This window comes from Danio rerio, chromosome 1 (genome assembly GCF_052040795.2).
Source record: "Danio rerio strain M-AB ecotype USA chromosome 1, GRCz13ab, whole genome shotgun sequence".
Taxonomy (NCBI): Eukaryota; Metazoa; Chordata; class Actinopteri; order Cypriniformes; family Danionidae; genus Danio; species Danio rerio.
In genome coordinates, this window is record NC_141021.1 from 61,600,001 (window position 1) to 61,622,594 (window position 22,594).

At 46.4% G+C, this 22,594-nt stretch overlaps 1 protein-coding gene and 1 long non-coding RNA gene across 3 annotated transcripts in view; one reads left to right on the forward strand and one right to left on the reverse strand.

The window, feature by feature from the left end:
* The window catches only part of col5a3b (collagen, type V, alpha 3b), a 33,997-nt gene that overhangs the window by 5,829 nt on the left and 5,574 nt on the right, over positions 1-22,594 (reverse strand). The window contains exons 2-54 of one of the 2 annotated variants that reach the window (XM_087234978.1): positions 22,321-22,491; positions 21,417-21,630; positions 19,463-19,625; positions 19,025-19,147; positions 18,509-18,616; positions 18,175-18,297; positions 17,924-18,016; positions 17,772-17,834; positions 17,622-17,696; positions 17,394-17,477; positions 16,089-16,145; positions 15,884-15,937; positions 15,640-15,693; positions 15,210-15,263; positions 15,016-15,069; positions 14,856-14,909; positions 14,719-14,763; positions 14,568-14,621; positions 14,402-14,446; positions 13,503-13,556; positions 13,383-13,427; positions 13,136-13,189; positions 13,005-13,049; positions 12,864-12,917; positions 12,637-12,681; positions 12,070-12,123; positions 11,877-11,984; positions 11,553-11,606; positions 11,408-11,461; positions 10,620-10,664; positions 10,479-10,532; positions 10,358-10,402; positions 9,766-9,819; positions 9,634-9,687; positions 9,466-9,519; positions 9,247-9,354; positions 9,069-9,158; positions 8,934-8,987; positions 8,739-8,846; positions 8,560-8,667; positions 7,869-7,922; positions 7,733-7,786; positions 7,530-7,637; positions 7,345-7,398; positions 7,193-7,246; positions 6,942-6,995; positions 6,807-6,860; positions 6,592-6,699; positions 4,722-4,775; positions 4,594-4,647; positions 4,168-4,221; positions 4,042-4,095; positions 2,598-2,705 (exon numbers count right to left, since the gene is read on the reverse strand). In XM_087234978.1, coding sequence (XP_087091104.1) covers positions 2,598-2,705; positions 4,042-4,095; positions 4,168-4,221; positions 4,594-4,647; positions 4,722-4,775; positions 6,592-6,699; positions 6,807-6,860; positions 6,942-6,995; positions 7,193-7,246; positions 7,345-7,398; positions 7,530-7,637; positions 7,733-7,786; positions 7,869-7,922; positions 8,560-8,667; positions 8,739-8,846; positions 8,934-8,987; positions 9,069-9,158; positions 9,247-9,354; positions 9,466-9,519; positions 9,634-9,687; positions 9,766-9,819; positions 10,358-10,402; positions 10,479-10,532; positions 10,620-10,664; positions 11,408-11,461; positions 11,553-11,606; positions 11,877-11,984; positions 12,070-12,123; positions 12,637-12,681; positions 12,864-12,917; positions 13,005-13,049; positions 13,136-13,189; positions 13,383-13,427; positions 13,503-13,556; positions 14,402-14,446; positions 14,568-14,621; positions 14,719-14,763; positions 14,856-14,909; positions 15,016-15,069; positions 15,210-15,263; positions 15,640-15,693; positions 15,884-15,937; positions 16,089-16,145; positions 17,394-17,477; positions 17,622-17,696; positions 17,772-17,834; positions 17,924-18,016; positions 18,175-18,297; positions 18,509-18,616; positions 19,025-19,147; positions 19,463-19,625; positions 21,417-21,630; positions 22,321-22,491 — 3,893 coding nt within the window. 2 annotated transcript variants of the gene reach the window in all.
* Positions 4,854-6,738, forward strand: LOC147847119 (uncharacterized). The gene is made up of 3 exons (XR_015477286.1): positions 4,854-5,242; positions 5,508-5,718; positions 5,894-6,738. It is a non-coding gene; the product is annotated as an uncharacterized LOC147847119 (long non-coding RNA).

Genomic DNA, 22,594 nt, shown 5'->3' on the forward strand with positions numbered 1-22,594 from the left:
GTTTTTAATAGCAAACGGTGCTATACGCTAGTTTTTAATAGCAAACAGTGCTATACGCTAGTTTTTAATAGCAAATGGTGCTATACGCTAGTTTTTAATAGCAAACGGTGCTATACGCTAGTTTTTAATAGCAAACAGTGCTATACGCTAGTTTTTAATAGCAAACAGTGCTATACGCTAGTTTTAACAGCAGATGGCGCTATAAACTAGTTTTTAATAGCAAACGGTGCTATACGCTAGTTTTTAATAGCAAACAGTGCTATACGCTAGTTTTTAATAGCAAACGGTGCTATACGCTAGTTTTTAATAGCAAACGGTGCTATACGCTAGTTTTTAATAGCAAACGGTGCTATACGCTAGTTTTTAATAGCAAATGGTGCTATACGCTAGTTTTTAATAGCAAACAGTGCTATACGCTAGTTTTTAATAGCAAATGGTGCTATACGCTAGTTTTTAATAGCAAACAGTGCTATACGCTAGTTTTTAATAGCAAATGGTGCTATATGCTAGTTTTTAATAGCAAACAGTGCTATACGCTAGTTTTTAATAGCAAACGGTGCTATAAGCTAGTTTTTAATAGCAAATGGTGCTATACGCTAGTTTTTAATAGCAAACAGTGCTATACGCTAGTTTTTAATAGCAAATGGTGCTATACGCTAGTTTTTAATAGCAAACAGTGCTATACGCTAGTTTTTAATAGCAAACAGTGCTATACGCTAGTTTTTAATAGCAAATGGTGCTATAAGCTAGTTTTTAATAGCAAACAGTGCTATACGCTAGTTTTTAATAGCAAATGGTGCTATACGCTAGTTTTTAATAGCAAACAGTGCTATACGCTAGTTTTTAATAGCAAATGGTGCTATACGCTAGTTTTTAATAGCAAATGGTGCTATACGCTAGTTTTTAATAGCAAACAGTGCTATACGCTAGTTTTTAATAGCAAATGGTGCTATACGCTAGTTTTTAATAGCAAACGGTGCTATAAGCTAGTTTTTAATAGCAAACAGTGCTATACGCTAGTTTTTAATAGCAAACAGTGCTATACGCTAGTTTTTAATAGCAAATGGTGCTATACGCTAGTTTTTAATAGCAAACAGTGCTATACGCTAGTTTTTAATAGCAAATGGTGCTATACGCTAGTTTTTAATAGCAAACGGTGCTATACGCTAGTTTTTAATAGCAAATGGTGCTATACGCTAGTTTTTAATAGCAAACAGTGCTATACGCTAGTTTTTAATAGCAAATGGTGCTATACGCTAGTTTTTAATAGCAAATGGTGCTATACGCTAGTTTTTAATAGCAAACAGTGCTATACGCTAGTTTTTAATAGCAAACTGTGCTATAAGCTAGTTTTTAATAGCAAATGGTGCTATACGCTAGTTTTTAATAGCAAACAGTGCTATACGCTAGTTTTTAATAGCAAATGGTGCTATACGCTAGTTTTTAATAGCAAACAGTGCTATACGCTAGTTTTTAATAGCAAACGGTGCTATACGCTAGTTTTTAATAGCAAACAGTGCTATACGCTAGTTTTTAATAGCAAACGGTGCTATACGCTAGTTTTTAATAGCAAACGGTGCTATAAGCTAGTTTTAATAGCAAACGGTGCTATACGCTAGTTTTTAATAGCAAACGGTGCTATAAGCTAGTTTTAATAGCAAACGGTGCTATACGCTAGTTTTTAATAGCAAACGGTGCTATAAGCTAGTTTTAATAGCAAACGGTGCTATATTCTAACAGCAGATAGCACTATACTCTAGCTTTTAATAGCAGACAGCGCTATACGATAGTTTTTAATGGCAAACAACGCTATATTCTAACAACAGGTGGCGCTATACTGTAGTTTTTAATAGCAGACATGCTATACGCTACTTTTTAAACAGTATACAGAGGTAGATGCTAGTTTTTGAACAGCAGATGGCGCTATACTCTAGTTTTTAACAGCAGATTGCCGTATTCGCAAAGTTTTATAACAGCAGATGGCGGTATATGCTAGTTTTTTAACAGCAGATGGCGCTATACGCTACTTTTTAGCAGCAGATTGCTGTATTCGCTAGTTTTTAACAGCAGATGGCGGTATATGCTAGTTTTTAATAGCAGATTGCCCTATTTGCTAGTTTTTAACAGCAGATGGCGCTATACGCTACTTTTTAGCAGCAGATTGCTGTATTCGCTAGTTTTTAACAGCAGATGGCGGTATATGCTAGTTTTTAATAGCAGATTGCCCTATTTGCTAGTTTTTAACAGCAGATGGCGCTATACGCTACTTTTTAGCAGCAGATTGCCGTATTCGCTAGTTTTTAACAGCAGATGGCGGTATATGCTAGTTTTTAACAGCAGATTGCTGTATTCGCTAGTTTTTAACAGCAGATTGCCGTATTCGCTAGTTTTTAAACAGCAGATGGCACTATATGCTAGTTTTTAACAGCAGACAGCGCTCTAAGCGCTCTTAAAAAACTATGCTAAGAATTAATTCTAGAGACTCAGCTCTGGTCTGCAGAGTCTCAGGTCAACAGCCCGATGCTCTTGTGCTTCCGAATGTTCCTGAACCTGCTGTGTGGAAGTGTGGAAACCTCCTGAGGAGTCGAGGATCTCACCGCTGGTCCTGGGATTCCTGGAAGACCTTGAGGACCCGGCTTCCCAGAGGTCCCCTGCCCACCCACCGGCCCCGGCTTCCCCATAATGCCCTCGTATCCCGGAGCGCCCTGAAAGCAGAAAACACAGAAAACATGAGCACAAACATGTCTGGCAGCATCAGTGAGCAGATCTTCTTCTCTGAGGTCTGCTGATCAGCTCCTTAAGGTGATGCACAGAAGCAGATGTAAACTCAATGAGGATGGTGTGTTTCAGCTGCCGGCCAGACCTCTGGAATGCATCATCTGCTCAGCCCAACTTTCACACGTCATTTATTAATGCTTGTTTTATATTTGAAAGAAAATCTGGCTGAATTCCTCAGCATAGTCAAATAATGAACGTTCAGTATATGCAATGACTACAGCAGCACCGGGTCACATGCTCGTCAGTGTGCAAAATGCAGGATATACAGATTAAACATTCATTCAGCTCCTCCCTGAACAGGTATAATGCATATTTAACTGTCTCTTGGGTAATGTCATGTGTTTATTGTGAAGTGTGCTGCATATGTTCCAGCAAACGTGTGTAGACTGCTGAGTGTAAGTGTGTGTCGTACACTCAGTGTGTGTCACTACTGTGAAAGATCAGCAACACACTTTATTAAAGATCAGCTGTTCATGCAGAGGTTGCTGTTATTTCAAGGCTGTTTACATTCACATTATAGCTTAAAATACAACACAACACACACCTGTCGGTCTCTTAGAGGAGGTTAATTATAATATAGCCTATATTTTATCTACGACACAGCCCTGCAGTAAATGAGGTTACTCTGATGAGTTCATATCAGTGCTCACTCACGCCGTGTAGATCAGATAAACATCCGTCAGTAATCCACTCCAACCTCCAAATATTTATGACAAATTTTGATTGCACATGTTGATCAAGGTGTGTGTGTGTGTGTGTGAGAGAGAGGGAGCACTGAGAGCTGCATCAGAGCGAGCTCATTAATATTCATGACCATTCCAAATATGGTCAATACGGAGCTTCTGATTCAGGGGTATTGTATAGGCTATTTCAATCTGGTGATGTCATTGGCTTATGAACATTTCCTGCTCGTTATCAAACTATTTCATAACTGTAACAAGAGACAATTCAAGCATAAGCTAATGTTAAACAGCTCTCATAACATTATTGAGCAATATGTGGCTCTTTCTGAAGCTAGAGAAACTAACAGTGTAAAACAGGAAGTTCACCGGGACCATTGGTTTGTTTACATCCCTCAAAATGGTCAATAGAGTGATGAATGAGCACTTCAGGAGATTTTTATCAGTCTATTAAGGCATATACCTCCTACTTTTTTATCTTTCTATTTGTTAATTGTTTGTCCAGCCCTGGCTGCTTTAAAGCTCAACTCAGTGAGCAGTGAGAAGAGCGCGTCAGTGCTGGATTATCACTGAATCAACTCACCTTGTCTCCCTTCAGCCCCGGCCGCCCTTCTTTCCCAGGAGGACCCAAGTGACCCTAAAGAAACGTGCAGAGCGTTAAACACACAGCTCATAAACACACAAACAGCACTGATGAACACACACTCACCCTCCGCCCTGGTCTACCCGGAGGTCCTGGTTCCCCGAAGGGTCCTGGAGGGCCCTGATCAGCACAGTAATGAACAGCAGATTCACACCACTGACACCTCCATACCAGCTGTACAGTACACCGGAACTACACACACACACACACACACACACACACACACACACACACTCACACACACACACACACACACACACACACTCACACACACACTCACACTCACACACACACACACACACACACACTCACACACACACACACACACACACACACACACACACACACACACACACACACACACACTCACACACACACACACACACACACACACACACACACACTCACACACACACTCACACTCACACACACACACACACACACACACTCACACACACACACACACACACACACACACACACACACACTCACAGGTTTCCCCGGATCTCCAGCATCTCCTTTAGATCCAGCAGTCCCGTCGATGCCCTGAGGGAACAGATGACCTATATCACCATGCGCTGTTCACTGTGCAGATCTGAGATGAGTGTGAAGGTACTCACGTTTACACCCGGCTCTCCAGGAGCGCCCATGTCTCCAGGAAGACCAATCGGGCCCTGTGGAGCGAGAAAGCCAGAGTGGTGTTGCTGTGAAATCTGAATGTACTCTGTTATCTGTATAGCTGTCTTTGTTCTATCTGTGGACATCATCAATTACTGAAATTGTCCTCATCAACTTTAATGAAATACCATAACCTTCCCCTCTCAGTCATTTTTTTCACTTCCTGGTTACATGGTGTTCCATTAGGGTGGAGCTATCAGACATTTAGGGCGGAGATATCAATCACTTAGGGTAGGTCTATCAGTCATTTAGGGTGGGGCTATCAGACATTTAGGGCAGAGCTATCAGACATTTAGGGCGGAGCTATCATTGATTAAGGGTGAGACTATCACACATTTAGGGCGGAGCTATCAGACATTTAGAGCGGGGCTATCAGACATTTAGAGCGGGGCTATCAGACATTTAGAGCGGGGCTATCAGACATTTAGGGAGGAGCTATCAGTCATTTAGGGCGGAGCTATCAGTGATTTAGGGCAGAGCTATTAGTGATTTAGGGCAGGACTATCACACATTTAGGGCGGAGATATCAATCACTTAGGGTAGGTCTATCAGTAATTTAGGGTGGGGCTATCAGACATTTAGGGCGGAGCTATCAGTGATTTAGGGTGGTATTATCACACATTTAGGGCGGAGCTATCAGTCATTTAGGGTGGGATTATCACACATTTAGGGCGGAGCTATCAGTCATTTAGGGTGTGGATATAAGACATTTACCACGGATCTATCAGTCATTTAGGGTGGAGCTATCAGTGATTTAGGGCAGAACTATCAGTGATTTAGGGCGGGACAATCACACATTTAGGGCAGAGCTATCAGTCATTTAGGGTTGGGCTATGAGTCATTTAGGGTGGGGCTATCAGACATTTAGAGTGGGGCAAGCTATTAGTCATTTAGGGCAGAGAGATTATTTATTTAAGGCGGGGCTATCATTCATTTAGGGTGGGGAAATTATTTATTTAGAGCGGGGCTATCAGACATTTAGAGCGGGGCTATCAGACATTTAGGGCGGAGCTATCAGTAATTTAGGGCAGAGCTATCAGACATTTAGGGCGAAGCTATCAGTCATTTAGGACGGAACTATCAGTCATTTAGGGCGGAGCTATCAGACATTTAGGGCGGAGCTATCAGTCATTTAGGGCAGAGCTATCAGACATTTAGGGCGAAGCTATCAGTCATTTAGGGCGGAGCTATCAGTCATTTAGGGCGGAGCTATCAGACATTTAGGGCGGAGCTATCAGTAATTTAGGGCGGGACTATCATTAATTTGTTGTGGGGCTATCAGTCATATAGGGTGGAGCTATCAGACATTGAGAGTAGGACTATAGTCAATATTCCATCAACTTTTGTTGTTAGCAACAATTCAGTTGATTTAAAGAATGAATCCACTGCTCTTCAGTTTTTCTGATTTCAGCTAAAAAAGGAAAATCTTAACTTCTTGATGGCAACTTTAAGTTGAATAATTAATCTGTGCAGCAATAAATGTTCTGCTCATCTTTAATTTTCAGCCTGAGAATCTGCTCCTGTGTTTGAATTGGCTATTTCTGTTAATGTTAACCTGAGGGTTTCCATAGCAACTGCATTATAATAACCCCTCTTCCTGATAGTTTGCTATGATGGGGTATGCATAATGATGCTCAAAGGTAAGCCCCGCCCCCTACTCAATATTCAGTTTCAGTTGTAAGTACTTCCACATCATGAGGACTACAACACCCCAGGGCAGATCTTCCAGCACTTGGTGAGTTTGTGTGGGCTACTGCTGATAAACACAGAGTGTCCCTCCACAGAGAGATGAGGGTCCGTCACGGCACTGACCCCGTTGCCCTTCGCTCCGTCTTCTCCAGAGGCTCCTCGGGCTCCTGCTGAGCCAGCAGCTCCGGGGGGTCCAGTGTCTCCTTTCTCCCCCTGCTCACCCTTCTCCCCCTGACAACACACACACACACACACACACACACTCACACATGCTGCAGTGGTGATACAGCAATAGATGAACCTCACACAGGAAGTTCAGGAAAGCAGGATGGACTCACTGCGCTGCCAGAAACACCAACTGCTCCAGGATCACCAGACTCGCCATCTTCCCCCTGTCAACCATCATCATCATCATCATCATCATCATCAGCTCATGCTAAACATGCTAACGTCTGGATCATCAGGTGACGTACCTTCTCACCGACTCCACCGGGCTGACCTCGCACTCCAGGACGTCCAGGAGGACCCTGAAACACACGTGTGTAAATGTGCTGTTGCTCACTGCTAGTGATTTACAGACCTCCACACAGCGGTCAGTGGACATGACTCCACCTCTACATTAATCTAATTTGCATATTTAAATTAGACATTTGTCTGATTCAGTCGACTATTAGCTCCTCATTCCCAGATCTGCGTAACTTAAACACAAGATGTGTGTGTTTACCTGTCCACCAGAGGGCCCCTGAGCTCCTCTAGGACCAAACTGACCAGGAGGACCCTGCAAACACACACACACACACACACACACACACACACACTGAAGCTGATATCCTCAACATGAGCTGATCAACACAGACCGATCAATCATGAACTCACCAGCAGACCAGAGTTCCCGCTCTCTCCTTTCTCTCCAGGAGGACCAGGCATTCCCTACACACACACACACACACACACACACACACACACACACACACACACACACACACACACACACACACACACAGGTGAGTTTAGTTTGAGTCTTTAATCAGACAGAGGATCAGTGTTTAGTGCTGGTGTACCTGCAGTCCCCCCGGGCCCCTGGAGCCCTTGAATCCTCGGGCCCCTTCGTCTCCTTTCTGTCCGTACATGCCCTGCTGTCCTGTAGGCCCGACCTCACCATCCACACCCTGACACACACACACACACACATACTTAATCACACACTCCAAACACACGGTGAGGAGATGAAGACGCCCAGTTTCCCCTTATTAAACCCACTCACCGGCGCTCCTGGCTGCCCCTCAGGCCCCTGAGAGCCGACTGGACCTGGAGGCCCCTGAGTGCAGATTCACATCATCAGTGACACTTGGACATGTGTGTGTGTGTGTGTGTGTGTGTGTTTTAGTTCAGTCACTCACTGATTCTCCTTTGTCTCCTTTGCTGCCTTTCTGTCCTGGAGCTCCAGTTTCCCCCTGACACACACACACACACACACACACACACACACACACACACACACACACACACACACAATTAAAAGAATTCAGAAGATCAACATGATCATCACAGCGGTCACCTATCATTGAGCTCGGAAAATATGCAAATATTTATACGGTAGAATCACATCCCTGAGGGTTAAAGGATTGAGGACACCAATATTAGCACTGGGACAAATGAGTTAATAAAACACTACAACAACACTGGATTACAGTAGACCGTCACCTTTCTTTAGGCTGTGTCCACACATATACAGGTCCTGTAATACACTGAGATTTCATCACCTTTGTTTTTAAAATAATCACTGTCCAGATGAAGACGCATGAGCGCACTGTAATGCATGTTAACCAACAGGGGGCGCTGCAACCCTTGTGTGCTGGGCTCACACCAAACGCGGATGCTAGTATGAGTTTGACGTGAGTAAATTGCACATGTCAGTGCAGACCTGAGTACAGAGGAGCATTACCACAACACAGAACACATGAGGTGTATTTCACTGCCGTGTTCTCCTCAATCCTGTCTTCTGTGTTTGCTTTCAGGCAACTTAAACTGCGATATCGTGTGGAGAATCTGTGTGGAAGACATGGGGGTGTTGAAATATGCCTTCATCACCTTGTCTCCATCCTCTCCTGGGGGTCCTGGAGGGCCGGCTGCTCCTGGTAGTCCCACAGGCCCCTGCTCACCATCCTGTCCTGCAGGTCCGATCAGACCTTTGTCTCCCTGACAACACACACACAGTTACACACACACACACACACATACAGGTCTTCAGGTGTGGAGGCGTGCCTTACTGGCTCTCCCTTCTCTCCCATTGGTCCGGGCCCTCCGCTGGTTCCAGGTCGACCAGGCTGACCAATGGCACCAGCCAATCCAGGGGGTCCTCGTTCACCTGTGGGCCCCTGGGAAGAAAAGCAGACCGATTATTTCAGGGAATATATCCATGAGTGTTGAGAGATTACTTAAGATACTGAGATCTGAACACATACAGCAGGTCCTGGGGGCCCGATTGGCCCCGTCCCTCCCTTTAATCCAACTGGCCCCTACACGAGAGAACACAGGTCACATGACAAACCTGGCCAATCAGAAAGCCTGACAGAGGACAGAAGGTGTTCTTAGGTTACCATGGCACCCGGTGCTCCACGACTGCCACGGAAGCCCTTCAGACCTGTGGGACCGTTCTTCCCGGGAGTGCCTTGACCTCCAGGATCCCCCTGATGACCGAACACACCGAAGTTATGACTGAAGGAAGTCATGAGTGCTAAAAAGGGAAGTTCTCAATGCTCAAAAGGATTTTCTCACCTTTGAACCCTCCTTCCCTGCGGCTCCAGGTAAACCTTGCTCTCCAGCAGGTCCTGGGGATCCCGGGTGTCCTCGTTCCCCCATCGGTCCAGTTTCTCCTGTATTACCCTGCAAAAATACAGAATAGAAAATCAGCTGAATAGAAACGAGTCCTAAACTGCACCTCAGACTGCAGCATACGGCTAAAGAGGAGGATGTGAACTGTGACGGCGAGCTCACCTGAGGACCAACGACACCGGTTGGCCCTGGAGGACCCGTCTTGCCTTGGAAACCCTGTTGGAAATCAATCCATCAGTACCGAACAGGTAAACAACAGATCATCAAGCAAACATCACACACTCTCTCAGTCACGGAAACCGTCTTCTGTAGTTTCTGTGTTAGACTCACCGGCTCCCCCCGCTGGCCTGGATGACCCGGCAGCCCGTCCTTCCCTGCGGGCCCCTGAGAAGAATAATGTGCTGAGGATGACCCAGAATATGCTCATATGTGTTGTTTCAGCATGTTCGATGGGTCACTTACATTCGGTCCTTTGGGGCCCATCTCTCCAACACGTCCCTGAGGCCCTTGTGGACCCTGCAGTTCACACGCATGTGCATTACTCACAGTATCAGACGCCTGAGTGAACACATTCCCTTACATCCATCTCATTACTCACAGTAAACAGCATCCTTAGTGTTTATTTCCAGGTTCAGGTGTTCAGTGTGGACTGGAATATGTGACCCTATGCGTCAGGTGTGTGTGTGCTTCAGTGTGAGTGTGTGTGTTGATGCTTCTGTCAGTCTATGTCTCTCCTGTCTCTGTTCATCTAGAACTCCACATCTATAATCCTCTTAGTCTATGCTGACATCATCTTCAGCAGCTCAAACACTCTAATGGCTAATGGACAGACGGCTGCTTCTCACTCAGGCCTGCTGGACATGCTAATGAGATGGAGACTAGTGGGCGGGGCTTTCCCCCTCTTAATGATGACACGTACAAAGGGAAAATGTCAATCACAGTGTTTCAGCATCAAGTCTGATCAGAACAAACTCAGTTCAGTACTGCTGAGCATTAGAGCTGCTGGAGAGACACCCGAGAGGCTGATGTGTGTGTGTCTGTGTGTGACACTTACTCTGTCTCCTGTGGACCCCGGAGGGCCATCGTGTCCTGAAGTCCCCTAAAAACACACACCGTTACCATCATCAGAACAGTAATATGAGGAACACACCGCTCACTGCCGCTCCAGCTCTGACCTTGTCTCCTGATTTACCGGTGGGTCCTCGTGCACCTCTGGCTCCTCGAGCACCCTGACCACACACACACACACACACATATAAGTGAGACTGGACAGGACTCGTGTGGGACTCCTCAGCAGTGTGGATGGAGACACTTACATTGGGGCCCCTCTGACCTGCGGCCCCTGCAGGACCCGGTGGACCCTGAGAAACACACACACACACACACACACACACACACACACACACACACACATCAGTGCACACTGGCAATGCATGCATTAAAGGTCCCGTGAGGAGCTCTGAAATGTGCATTGTTATTGGAAGTTTGACGTAATCTCCACGAATGAAGAGAGGGCGGGACATATAGTAGCTCCGCCCCCTTTTTAAGTTTTCTCACAGCTCTGCCAGTGAGAGAAATTGAGCCTAAGTGCATCAAATAAACAGCCAATGAGAAGAAGGGGGCGGGGCATGTCAGACACTAGAGAGCATTTGATTGGTCAGAAGACTTGATGAGAAACTAAGTATGAGGATATACAAAACAATTACTGCTCCATTTAGGCCAGGGGCGTTCAAACTCGGTCCTGGACGGCCGCCGTCCTGAAGTTTAGCTCCAACTTCCTTCAACACACCTGCCTGGAAGCTTCTAGTACACCTAGAAAGAGCTTGATTAGCTGCTTCAGGTGTGTTGAATTGGAGTTGGACTAAAATAAGCAGGACACCAGCCCTCCAGGACCGAGTTTGGATGCTTTCGTTTAGGCGGAAGAGACGAGCGGCACCCTGTAGATGTTTATATCAGGGGAGTTTTGCCTCCGTTTTGGAGACTCTAGATTAGAGATATCCTTAAGACTGACACACTGATACTAACATCTAAAATAAGAAGTTCACGAGACCTTTAGCACGAGTCCTCACAGTTCTGTGTTGTGTAATCGTGTCTTAATAATCACCTTCTTTCCTTTTTCTCCAGGAACTCCGACAGCTCCAGGAAAACCATCGCCACCCTGAGAGGAGAGCAGCGGTTATTCTCCTTTACTTTAATTAATGATGTCATCTATCATTCATTCCTTCATCGTCTGCTTTTCCTCATCTCACCTTCTGGCCCTGACGTCCTGGATAACCAGGCAGACCCGGGACCCCCAGCTTCCCCTGACAGGAGAGAAACACACAGGGTAAACCAGACAGAGAACACCAGGAGAACACAGAAATCATGCAGATATCCAAACATCCTGAAATCAACACGAGCAGAACATACAGTGCTGTTTCAGACATGAAGAGTCAACATGAAGAGAGATTCTCCATAAAACAACAAAACAATCTGACAAAACTGTGTGTGTGTGTGTGTGTGTGTGTTCAGTACAGGTCTCTTTACTCCTTTCTGTGGATTAATGCATGCTATATCGTCTCAGGTGGTTTCACCTTTTCTCCGGCGATGCCTGCGGGTCCAGGTTCACCCAGAGGGCCACTCTGGCCTTTGGGGCCCTCAGGACCGTCCTCACCACGCATGCCCTGGGCCCCCGCGTCCCCCTGATGGAGACACAGCAGACTCACAGCAACTCTTGTGTGTTTTATAAGTGTACTCTCGTGTGTGTGTGTGTGTGTGTGTCATTACATTGTCTCCTTTAGCTCCCATTTCTCCTTTGGCTCCAGGAAATCCGTCTTCACCCTGAACAACACACACACACACACACACACACACAAACACACACACACACACACACACACACACACACACACACACACACACACACACACACACACACACACATCAGTTGATGAAAGTGTTCTGCACAGTGGTGTTCACTGCACATGATGATCTCAGGGCTGAAACACACACACACACACATAAGCCAAACGGCGAACACTGACGAAACACAACTGTGTTCTCTCTTCGCGTCTGGACCAGAAGCTGCTCGTGAACACACCAGACGGAGGACAGCGCATGAGGAGAGGATCAGTCCTGCAGATCTGCCTGCTCATCTGCTCATCCTCTGCTGACGTCACGCTCGCGTACTGACTCGCTGCTGAATCGACCAATCATGTAGAAGACACCACACAGAATCACTGCACTGACGCTGAGCGATGAACCAGCAAAACTCACCGGTCGACCATCAGCTTATATGTGTGTGTGTGTCAGTAGATGCTACAGATGTGCTGCTGTTTGCAGATGATGACTGACCTTCTCTCCTTTACTGCCCTTCAGTCCTCTGAGCCCATCAGCACCCTACACACACACACACACACACACACACACACAGAGTCAGTGCAAGTACACGCACACACACACACACACACACACACATAACTTGCACAGTAAAAAGAAGTACACGCACACACACAAAGAGTACAGGTGCACACACACACACACACACACACACACACACACAGTGACAGAGCAATCAGTACTTTGACTCCTCTGGCTCCAGGATATCCCACAGGCCCTTGAACTCCTGCTGCACCCTTCAGGACACACACAGTAAGAGTCAGTGAGATGCACACACACACACACACACACACACACACTGACACTCACAAACACAGACTCACCGGCAGACCCTTTTCCCCTGGCGGCCCCTCTCGTCCTGGATGGCCCTGTGTGCAGTGCATGATGAGAACAGCAGAGGGCAGCAAACACACACACACACACACACATCAGCACAGCATGCATTCACACTCACCGGGGGCCCGTCCACTCCAGGCAGACCCTTCATTCCCTTCTTCCCCTGCGGCCCCTGTGGCACAAACACACCTGTATGAGTCTCACACACAAACACACACACACACACGCGCACACGCACACACACACACACACACACACACACACACACACACACGCACACGCACACGCACACGCACACACACACACACACAAACTGCTAGAAATGGATCTACAGGGCCTCTATTGAAGAAATCAAGAACCCAAACCTTTTCTCCTGGCACTCCGACTGGCCCTTGAGGTCCAGGAAATCCCTGCAGAGCAACAGCAAAACATCAGGAGTGTGTGTTTGTGTGTTTATGTGTATGTGTGTGTGTGTGTGTGTGTACCTGGAATCCTGGGTTCCCCTGCTGTCCTGGAGCTCCGGGTTCTCCAGGCGGCCCCTGTGTGAACACAAGAGGGTGATGATGATGTCATGAGTGTGATGATGCCATGAGTGTGATGATGTCATGATGTTGATAATGTTATGATGATGTCCTGAGTGTGATCATGATGATAATGATGATGCCATGATGATGGTTATGATGTCATAAGTGTGATGATGTCATAATGACGATGTCATGATGATGATGTCATAAGTGTGATTATATGATGATGATCTCATAAGTGTGATGATGATGATGTCATTATGATGATGTCATGAGTATGATGATGTCATGATGATGTCATGAGTGTGATGGTGTCATGATGATGATGTCTTAAGTGTGATTATATGATGATGATGTCATAAGTGTGATAAGTTCATTATGAAAATGTCATGAGTGTGATGATGTCATGAGTGTGATGGTGTCATGATGATGATGATGTCATAAGTGTGATGATGTCATGATGATGATGTCATGAGTGTGATGATGTCATGATTATGATGTCATAAGTGTGATGATGTCATGAGGATGATGTCATGTGTTATGGTGTCATGATGATGATGATGTCATGAGTGTGATGATGTAATGATTATGGTTATAATGCCATGAGTGTGATGATGTCATGATGATGTCATAAGTGTGATGATATGATGATGATGTCGTGAGTGATGATGATGTCATGATGATGATGTCATGAGTGTGATGATGTCATGAGGATGATGTCATGAGTGTTATGGTGTCATGATGATGATGATGTCATAAGTGTTATGATGCCATGATGATGAGGATGATGTCATGAGTGTGATGATGTCATGATGATGATGTCATTAGCTCCAGGTTCTCCAGCATCTGTTTGTACTCACCAGGTTCCCCTTTGAGCCCTGAACGCCATCAATCCCACGAATACCCTGACAAACACACAAGATACACATGATGCTGCGTCTCTCACACACACACACACACACACACACACATACACACACACACACACACACACACTGCTAAATGTAGTGGTGCCCGTCTGCTTACCTGCTGTCCTGGAGGACCTGGAAGACCCCTCTGACCCGTCAGCCCCGCCAGACCCTAAGACACACACACACAGTGAGCCTCTAACACACACACACACGCACATACATCAGTGTATCAGTTTTGATGATGATGGAGGTCAATATTCACACACAGGTTCTCCTGATTGACCTCTCGGCCCTGGCTGACCATCAGAACCCTGAGGAAGAGTCAAATAATCACTGTCAGCCTCGTCTCACACACACACACACACACACACAAAGAAAGAATGTGCAAGAAATGTTCACTGACTTTTTCTCCAGGGGCTCCTGGGGGTCCGACTGGCCCTTTCTTGCCTGTATCTCCCTAAACACACACACACACACACACACACACACACACGAGATGAATGTTTCTGAGCTGATGAATATTGAGTGATGATCAGGTTAATGTGTGCTAATGAGTGTTTTACCCGGTGACCCTTGTTTCCAGGCAGACCTGGTAAACCATCAAAGCCTCTGTCCCCCTGATAAACACACACACACACACACACATGAGTTAAACACTGAGATATGATTAAATAAAGTGAAATGGAGTATCGTTCATACAACACAACACAACACACAACACTACACACTAAACAATACTACACACACTATCACATACCTTCACTCCAGTCTCTCCAGGCTCACCTCTGCCTCCATCCATCCCACCACGACCCTGAACACACACACACACACACACACACACACACACACACACACACACACACACACACACGCATCTGCTTGAACAACTGAAATTCACCCATTTGTGTGTGCATGCTTGTGTGTGAGTATGTGTGTGTTTGTGTGTGTGCACATGCATTTGTGTGCTTGTACGTCCGTGGTTCTGTGTGTGTGTGTGTGTGTGCATTTGTGTGTGTGTGTGTGTGTGGTTGTGTGTGTTTGTTTGTGTGCATTTTTTTCTGTGTGTGTGTATGTGTGTGTGTGTTTGTGTGAACTCACATGCATGTTTGTTTGTTTTTCTTCATGTGTGTTTGTGTGTGCTTGTTTGTGTGCATGTGTGTGTGTGTGTGTATGTAGATAATACTCACCCTCTTGCCTGGTTTCCCGTTCTGTCCTGGAGCCCCCAGCACACCTCGGGGACCCTAAATAGTCACACACACACACACACCCACACACACACAAACACACACACAAACACACACACACACACACAGAATGCTCATCAGCACTGCAGTGATGACGCTAGACACTGGTGTAAAGCACACACTCCTGCATATTCACACTGATTGTACACTACAGTGGTGTTTGACACTGGATGGTGTGATGTCGTACCGGCGGTCCTGTGAGTCCATGATCCCCCTTCAGACCCCGCGGCCCCGGAGAGCCCTAACAGAAGTACACACAAACAGAGATACACACATATGCAAACACACATGCTTACACACACAGGCACAAACACACACACACACACACACACAAACAAACACATATGTAATCATGATATTGAACTGTTTGCTATTCATTCAAGCACACTGACCAGTGGTCCCGGACGTCCGGTCAGTCCCAGCGGTCCTGGCGGCCCCTTCAGAGACAGCTGAACACAGGCGTCAGTGTTACAAACACAAACTCAACTGAATGCTGTAGAGTTACTGTAGTAATACTGTAGATGTACTGTAGTAATGCTGTAGAGTTACTGTAGTAATGCTGTAGAGTTACTGTAGTAATGCTGTAGAGTTACTGTAGTAATACTGTAGAGTTACTGTAGTAATGCTGTAGAGTTACTGTAGTAATACTGTAGAGTTACTGTAGTAATGCTGTAGAGTTACTGTACTAATGCTGTAGAGTTACTGTAGTAATACTGTAGAGTTACTGTAGTAATGCTGTAGAGTTACTGTAGTAATGCTGTAGAGTTACTGTAGTAATACTGTAGAGTTACTGTAGTAATACTGTAGAGTTACTGTAGTAATGCTGTAGAGTTACTGTAGTAATGCTGTAGAGTTACTGTAGTAATACTGTAGAGTTACTGTAGTAATGCTGTAGAGTTACTGTAGTAATACTGTAGAGTTACTGTAGTAATGCTGTAGAGTTACTGTAGTAATGTTGTAGAGTTACTGTAGTAATACTGTAGAGTTACTGTAGTAATGCTGTAGAGTTACTGTAGTAATACTGTAGAGTTACTGTAGTAATGCTGTAGAGTTACTGTAGTAATACTGTAGAGTTACTGTAGTAATACTGTAGAGTTACTGTAGTAATGCTGTAGAGTTACTGTAGTAATACTGTAGAGTTACTGTAGTAATACTGTAGAGTTACTGTAGTAATACTGTAGAGTTACTGTAGTAATACTGTAGAGTTACTGTAGTAATACTGTAGAGTTACTGTAGTAATACTGTAGAGTTACTGTAGTAATACTGTAGAGTTACTGTAGTAATACTGTAGAGTTACTGTAGTAATACTGTAGAGCAGTAGTTCTCAAACGTTTTTCATCAAGTAGCACCTCAGAAAAAAATTGTCTTTCCAAGTACCACCAAAATTAGCAGTATTGAAATACAATAGCGCAGTAGGCCCAGTAAAGCAGCTACAGCTCTGCACAGTTATAAAACGTGGCAGATTACCTCAGACATATAGGCTATATGTCATATGACATATTATATACATCATTTTTGATAAATTTTGAAAAGTGTGTAGCATGTACATGACATATTTCATTCCTCCGCGTACCACTAGGAGGAAGCCTGCGTACCACTAGTGGTACACACATCACAGTTTGAGAACCACTGCTGTAGAGTTAGTGTAGGTGCTTCAGCATCAGTAGTGTCAGTGTAGAGTTGGTGTAGAGTCTGACCTTAGTGTGCTGCAGGATAGCTTGAGCCTGAGCTTCTTGAGCTGAGATTACAGGACCCAGACGAGCATCACCACCAGACTGAAACTACACACACACACACACACAGACACACGCGCACACACACACACACACACACACACACACACACACAGTTATAATACAGTAGACATGAGTGTCAGTTGATGTGATGTGGTGTTTGTTATGATTGACAGGTGGTCACACACACACCGGTAGCATCAGCAGGTTTCCTGGAGGACCCGGTATCCCATCAGCCCCTGCTAACCCTTGCCGGCCCTCAGGACCCTAAAAACAGACAGACAGGTGAGGGTGTGTGAAGTGCTGATGATCATGAGGAATGTGTGTGTGTGTGTGTCTCACAAGGTCTCCTGGATCTCCTATTCGTCCTGGGGGTCCCGTCGGGCCACGCTCCCCCTGCGGCCCCTGCAGAAACAAACAAACACTTGTGTGTCACTTGCACACACTGGACACAAAGAAAACACACTTGTGCTGTGTGTGTGAGGAGATGGTACCTCAACACCAGGAAGACCCGGGGGTCCCGTTACCATGGTTCCCTCACCCAGCACTGCCGGCTCACCCTTCTCTCCTTTCTCTGGGCCACGAGACTGAAAGAGGAGACATGGATGAGGACACACACACACAGAGATGTACACAAAAAGACAGAGAGACACACACACACATAGATGGACCAACACAAACACACACACAGAAACACACCTAGACACACACACACACACACACACACAAACACACTGACAGGTACCTGGCTGCTGAAGTGCTGGTCCTGTCTCTCTGCGGGCCGGTACTCGTACTCCACATACTCATCATACTCAGTGTACTCCTTCACATACTCCGTCCCATTCTCTGAGTCCTCATACTCCAACAACTATATACACACATATACACAAACAACAGAAAAACACGTGCACACACGCACACGCACACACACACACGCACACACACACACACGTATGTAAATAGACACAAATACACACTATGAAAAGATCAAAGCAAAAAAACATGAGTAATGAAGGAATGGCAGAAGATATGCAAATAAGATATGTAAATGAGATATGTAAATGAGCGCAGATGCTGACCTCATACTCAGTGCTGTTCTGGTCTGCATTGGGCAGGTCACTGTAGAGGTCACTGTAGAGGTCATCCTCAAACTCCTCCTCCACAGGCTTCCTCTGTGGCCTGTTGACCTGAACACATACAACACTGAGCTCAGAGCAGAGCATGCACACACACACACACACACACACAAAAACACAAACATACACACTCAAAAAAACACACGTTAACACACACACACTTCAACAAACACACTTCTACTCAAACACCTTCATCCATGCTGTATAATGAGCATCACACACTGAGCTGATCTGAGAACAGTGTTTGTCTGCTGTGGCTGTAAATCACACACACACACACACACACACTTTGGCTGCAGGCCTGAACAACATGTTAAACACACACTCGCTCCACAGCCAACACCGCAGGATTGATGACACACTGACAGTCACCGCACGCACGCACACACACACACACACACACACATACACACACACACACACATGCACTGAGGCGGAGTCCAGTGGGCGGAGCCATACCTCCACAGGGTCTAGTGATAGGCTGTTGTAGGTGAGGGCGGAGTCACAGTCAGGAATGTGGGTGTGGCAGTAATCAGCAGCAGCTCCGGGGTCTGGAGAGATTAACAACTGCTGGATCTCACCCTGACACACACACACACACACACACACACACACACACACACACACACACACACACACACACAGATACACATGTCAATATATACAGATACAGTTATAAAACACACACAGACATGAGTGTGTGTTGATGTCTGTATTAATACGTGTTTGTGTAATGATGTTTGTGTGTATTTACACATCAACCCACACATGCTCATCAATACACACGTGTGTGTGTGTGTGTGTTTCTGAATATATGTGTGTGTTTGTTAGTGTGTAGTTTATATTGACGTGTGTGTGTGTGTGTGTGTGTGTGTGTGTGTGTGTCCTCGTCCTGACCTCGAACACCTCCTCATCCAGCAGTCTGGTCCCGAACACCGTCACTCCTGCAGTGCTGACCTTCGGCTCCGGGCCCCTGGGCAGGTCAAGAGTCGCCACCTTCTGACAGTCCAGGTAGAGCGTGACCTTCTGACCCTCCACACTGTACGCCACGCGGTGCCACCTGGAGGTCACAGAGAGGTCACAGTGAGGTCCATGTAGAGCGTGACCCTCTGACCCCCTCGCTGTACATTTACATGAGCTCATTCAGCAGACGATACAGAAGTGCTTCAGCAGCACACACACACACACACACATGAGCTGGCACGCGCCTGATGCTGATTCACTTGATTTCAGCATACAAAGAGCAGAGTCACAGCAAGGTCAAGGTCACAGTGTGGTCAGCGGTCACAGTAAAGTCACAGAGAGGTCAGGGGTCACAACATCGTCAGTGAGGTCACACAGAGGTCAGGGGGTCACAATATGGCCAGTGAGGTCAGGGGGTCACAATATGGTCAGTGAGGACACAGAGAGGTCAGGGGGTCACAATATGGCCAGTGAGGTCACAGAGAGGTCAGGGGGTCACAATATGGTCAGTGAGGTCACAAAGAGGTCAGGGGGTCACAATATGGTCAGTGAGGTCACAAAGAGGTCAGGGGGTCACAATATGGTCAGTGAGGTCACAAAGAGGTCAGGGGGTCACAATATGGTCAGTAAGGTTACAGAAAGGGCAGGGGGTCACAACATGGTCAGTGAATTCAAGGGTCAAAACAAAGTCACCATTAGGTCACAGTAAGGTCATCATAAGGTCAGGTGGGCTACAAGTTCAAGGTCCAGATCACAGCGTGGTCACAGAGAGGTCAAGGGTCACAGAATGGTCAGTGAAGTCAAGGGTCACAGCAAGGTCAACATTAGGTCACAGTGAAGTCATATTTTGGTCAGATAGGTTACAGGAAGTGGTCAGGCAGATCACAGGTCACAGTGTAGTCACCGAAAGGTCAGGGGTCACAGTATGGTCAGTAAGGTCACAGAGAGGTCAGGGGGTCACAATATAGTCAGGGAGGTCAAGGGTCACAGCAAGGTCACCATTAGGTCACAGTGAGGACAGAAAGGTCACAGAGAGGTCATACTGTGGTCAGATAGGTCACAGGGAGTGGTCAGGGAGATCACCTGTCACAGTGTAGTCACCAAGAGGTCAGGAGTCATAGTATGGTCAGTAAGGTCACAGAGAGGTCAGGGGGTCACAGGGTGGTCCATGAGGTCACAGAGAGGTCATACTGCGGTCAGATAGGTCACAGGGAGGGGTCAGGGAGATCACAGTGAGGTCACCATGAGGTCTGACAGGCCACAAGTTGGTCCAGGAGGTCACACTGCAGTCTGATAGATCACAGTGTGGTCACAGAGGGGTCAAGGGTCACAGTATAGTCAGTGAGGTCAAATAGAGGTCAGGGGGTGGTCACAATATGTTCAGTTAATTCAAGGGTCATAACAAGGTCTCCATTAGGTCACAGTGAGGTCAGATAGGTAACAGGGTGGTCTATGAGGTCACAGGGAGGTCATACTGCGGTCACATAGGCCACAGGTAGTGGTGAGGGAGATCACAGTGAGGTCAGAGGTAACAGTGAGGTCAAATAGGCCACAAGTAGGCCCAAGAGGGCACACTGCAGTCTGATAGATCACAGGGTGGTCACTGAGGTCACAGAGAGGTGTGAGAGTACTCCAGGTGTTGAGGGGTGTTTCCAGCGCTCTGTGTTCAGTGTGACGCTCCTCCTGCTGTGCACAGCTCTGTCATGCAGACTCGTCCTCCTCAGCCTCAGCATCAGTGAACCCTCTGCTGGACGTTCCTCATCACCCCTCATCAGTGTTTCACAGAGGAGCCGAAATGACTTCCCCTTATTCATACACTCATGCTTGATGAGCTCCTCTGTAGCATACAGCGGTGTGTGTGTGTGTTTGGACTTGTGTCATCACTCACTTGCCGTCCGCCAGATTGATCTTCTTGAAGATGGGGTAGAGGTCAGGGCTGGGTCGTCCGCTCTGGTCCTCGTAGAGGAATACAGGTGATCGACCCAGCTCCACACCCAGCTGCTGAACGCCCTCGCTGTCATACACCGACAGCAGGAAACACTGAGCCCCGCGCCGCGCTCGCACCGTCAGCAGCACCGAGAAGTCCACCGGGAACTCAGAGTCTGGAACACACACACACACAGAGAAACACACTAATCAACAACACCGTCACACAAACACTAGCAGATATGTCCTCGTGACAGACAGAAGCAGGGCGTGATGTGTGTGTTTATGTTATGTCAATAAACAGTGTCATCTTTGCATTTAACTGAGCGAATGACACTCCAGTTGGTATAAGCATGCTGAAGTCTCATTCATGTGTCATATCATGATTATAAAGGCTTCATGAAAGTCTCCTTCAAGTGAAATGATGGCGAGTTTATCGACCGCTGTGGTGAAGTGAAGCAAAAATCCCCCAACAGGTGAATGTAGAACAGCTGAGGGTCTCGGGTATTCTCAGAGCTGTTATGAGCTGACTGAAGAGCGCTGCTTCATGAGCTGTTCTGCATAACACTCAATAAAATCAGCAGATATAAAATCAGCAAATGACATGAACAAAACACATGGCAGTCACAACAAAATGAGTGCAGAGCAACAGAGAAGCAGCCACAGACACACTGTGATCCGCCGCTGGTGTGTGTAGAGTACTTTACTGCAGCTTAGAATGTGACTCAACCAATCAGAATCAGACGGAAACTGCCCATTTTCTCAAGCATCAGACCCCTGACACACATGTATTTGATCATCTGTGAAGCTGCAGGCTTTGGGTATGTTTGTGTGAGTGTGTGTGTGAGTGTGTGTGTGCTTCATACCTGGGAAGAGCTGGCTGGTTGGCACACTAACTTGGATTTTCTTGTCAATCTTATAAGCCAGATCAGCCTCCTCTGAGCCCCGCCTACTGCTGCAGAGCCCCGCCTCCAAGGACACACCCTCCATGGACTCTGATAGGTCCAGAACCTTCAGCACATCGATGGGATTGGCTGCTGGAGACAACACTATCTGTTACTTTACAGTCTGATGGACAGAAATCAGATCCGCTCTCGTATGTGTGTGTGTGTGTGTGTGTGTGTGTGCGTGTGTAAATAT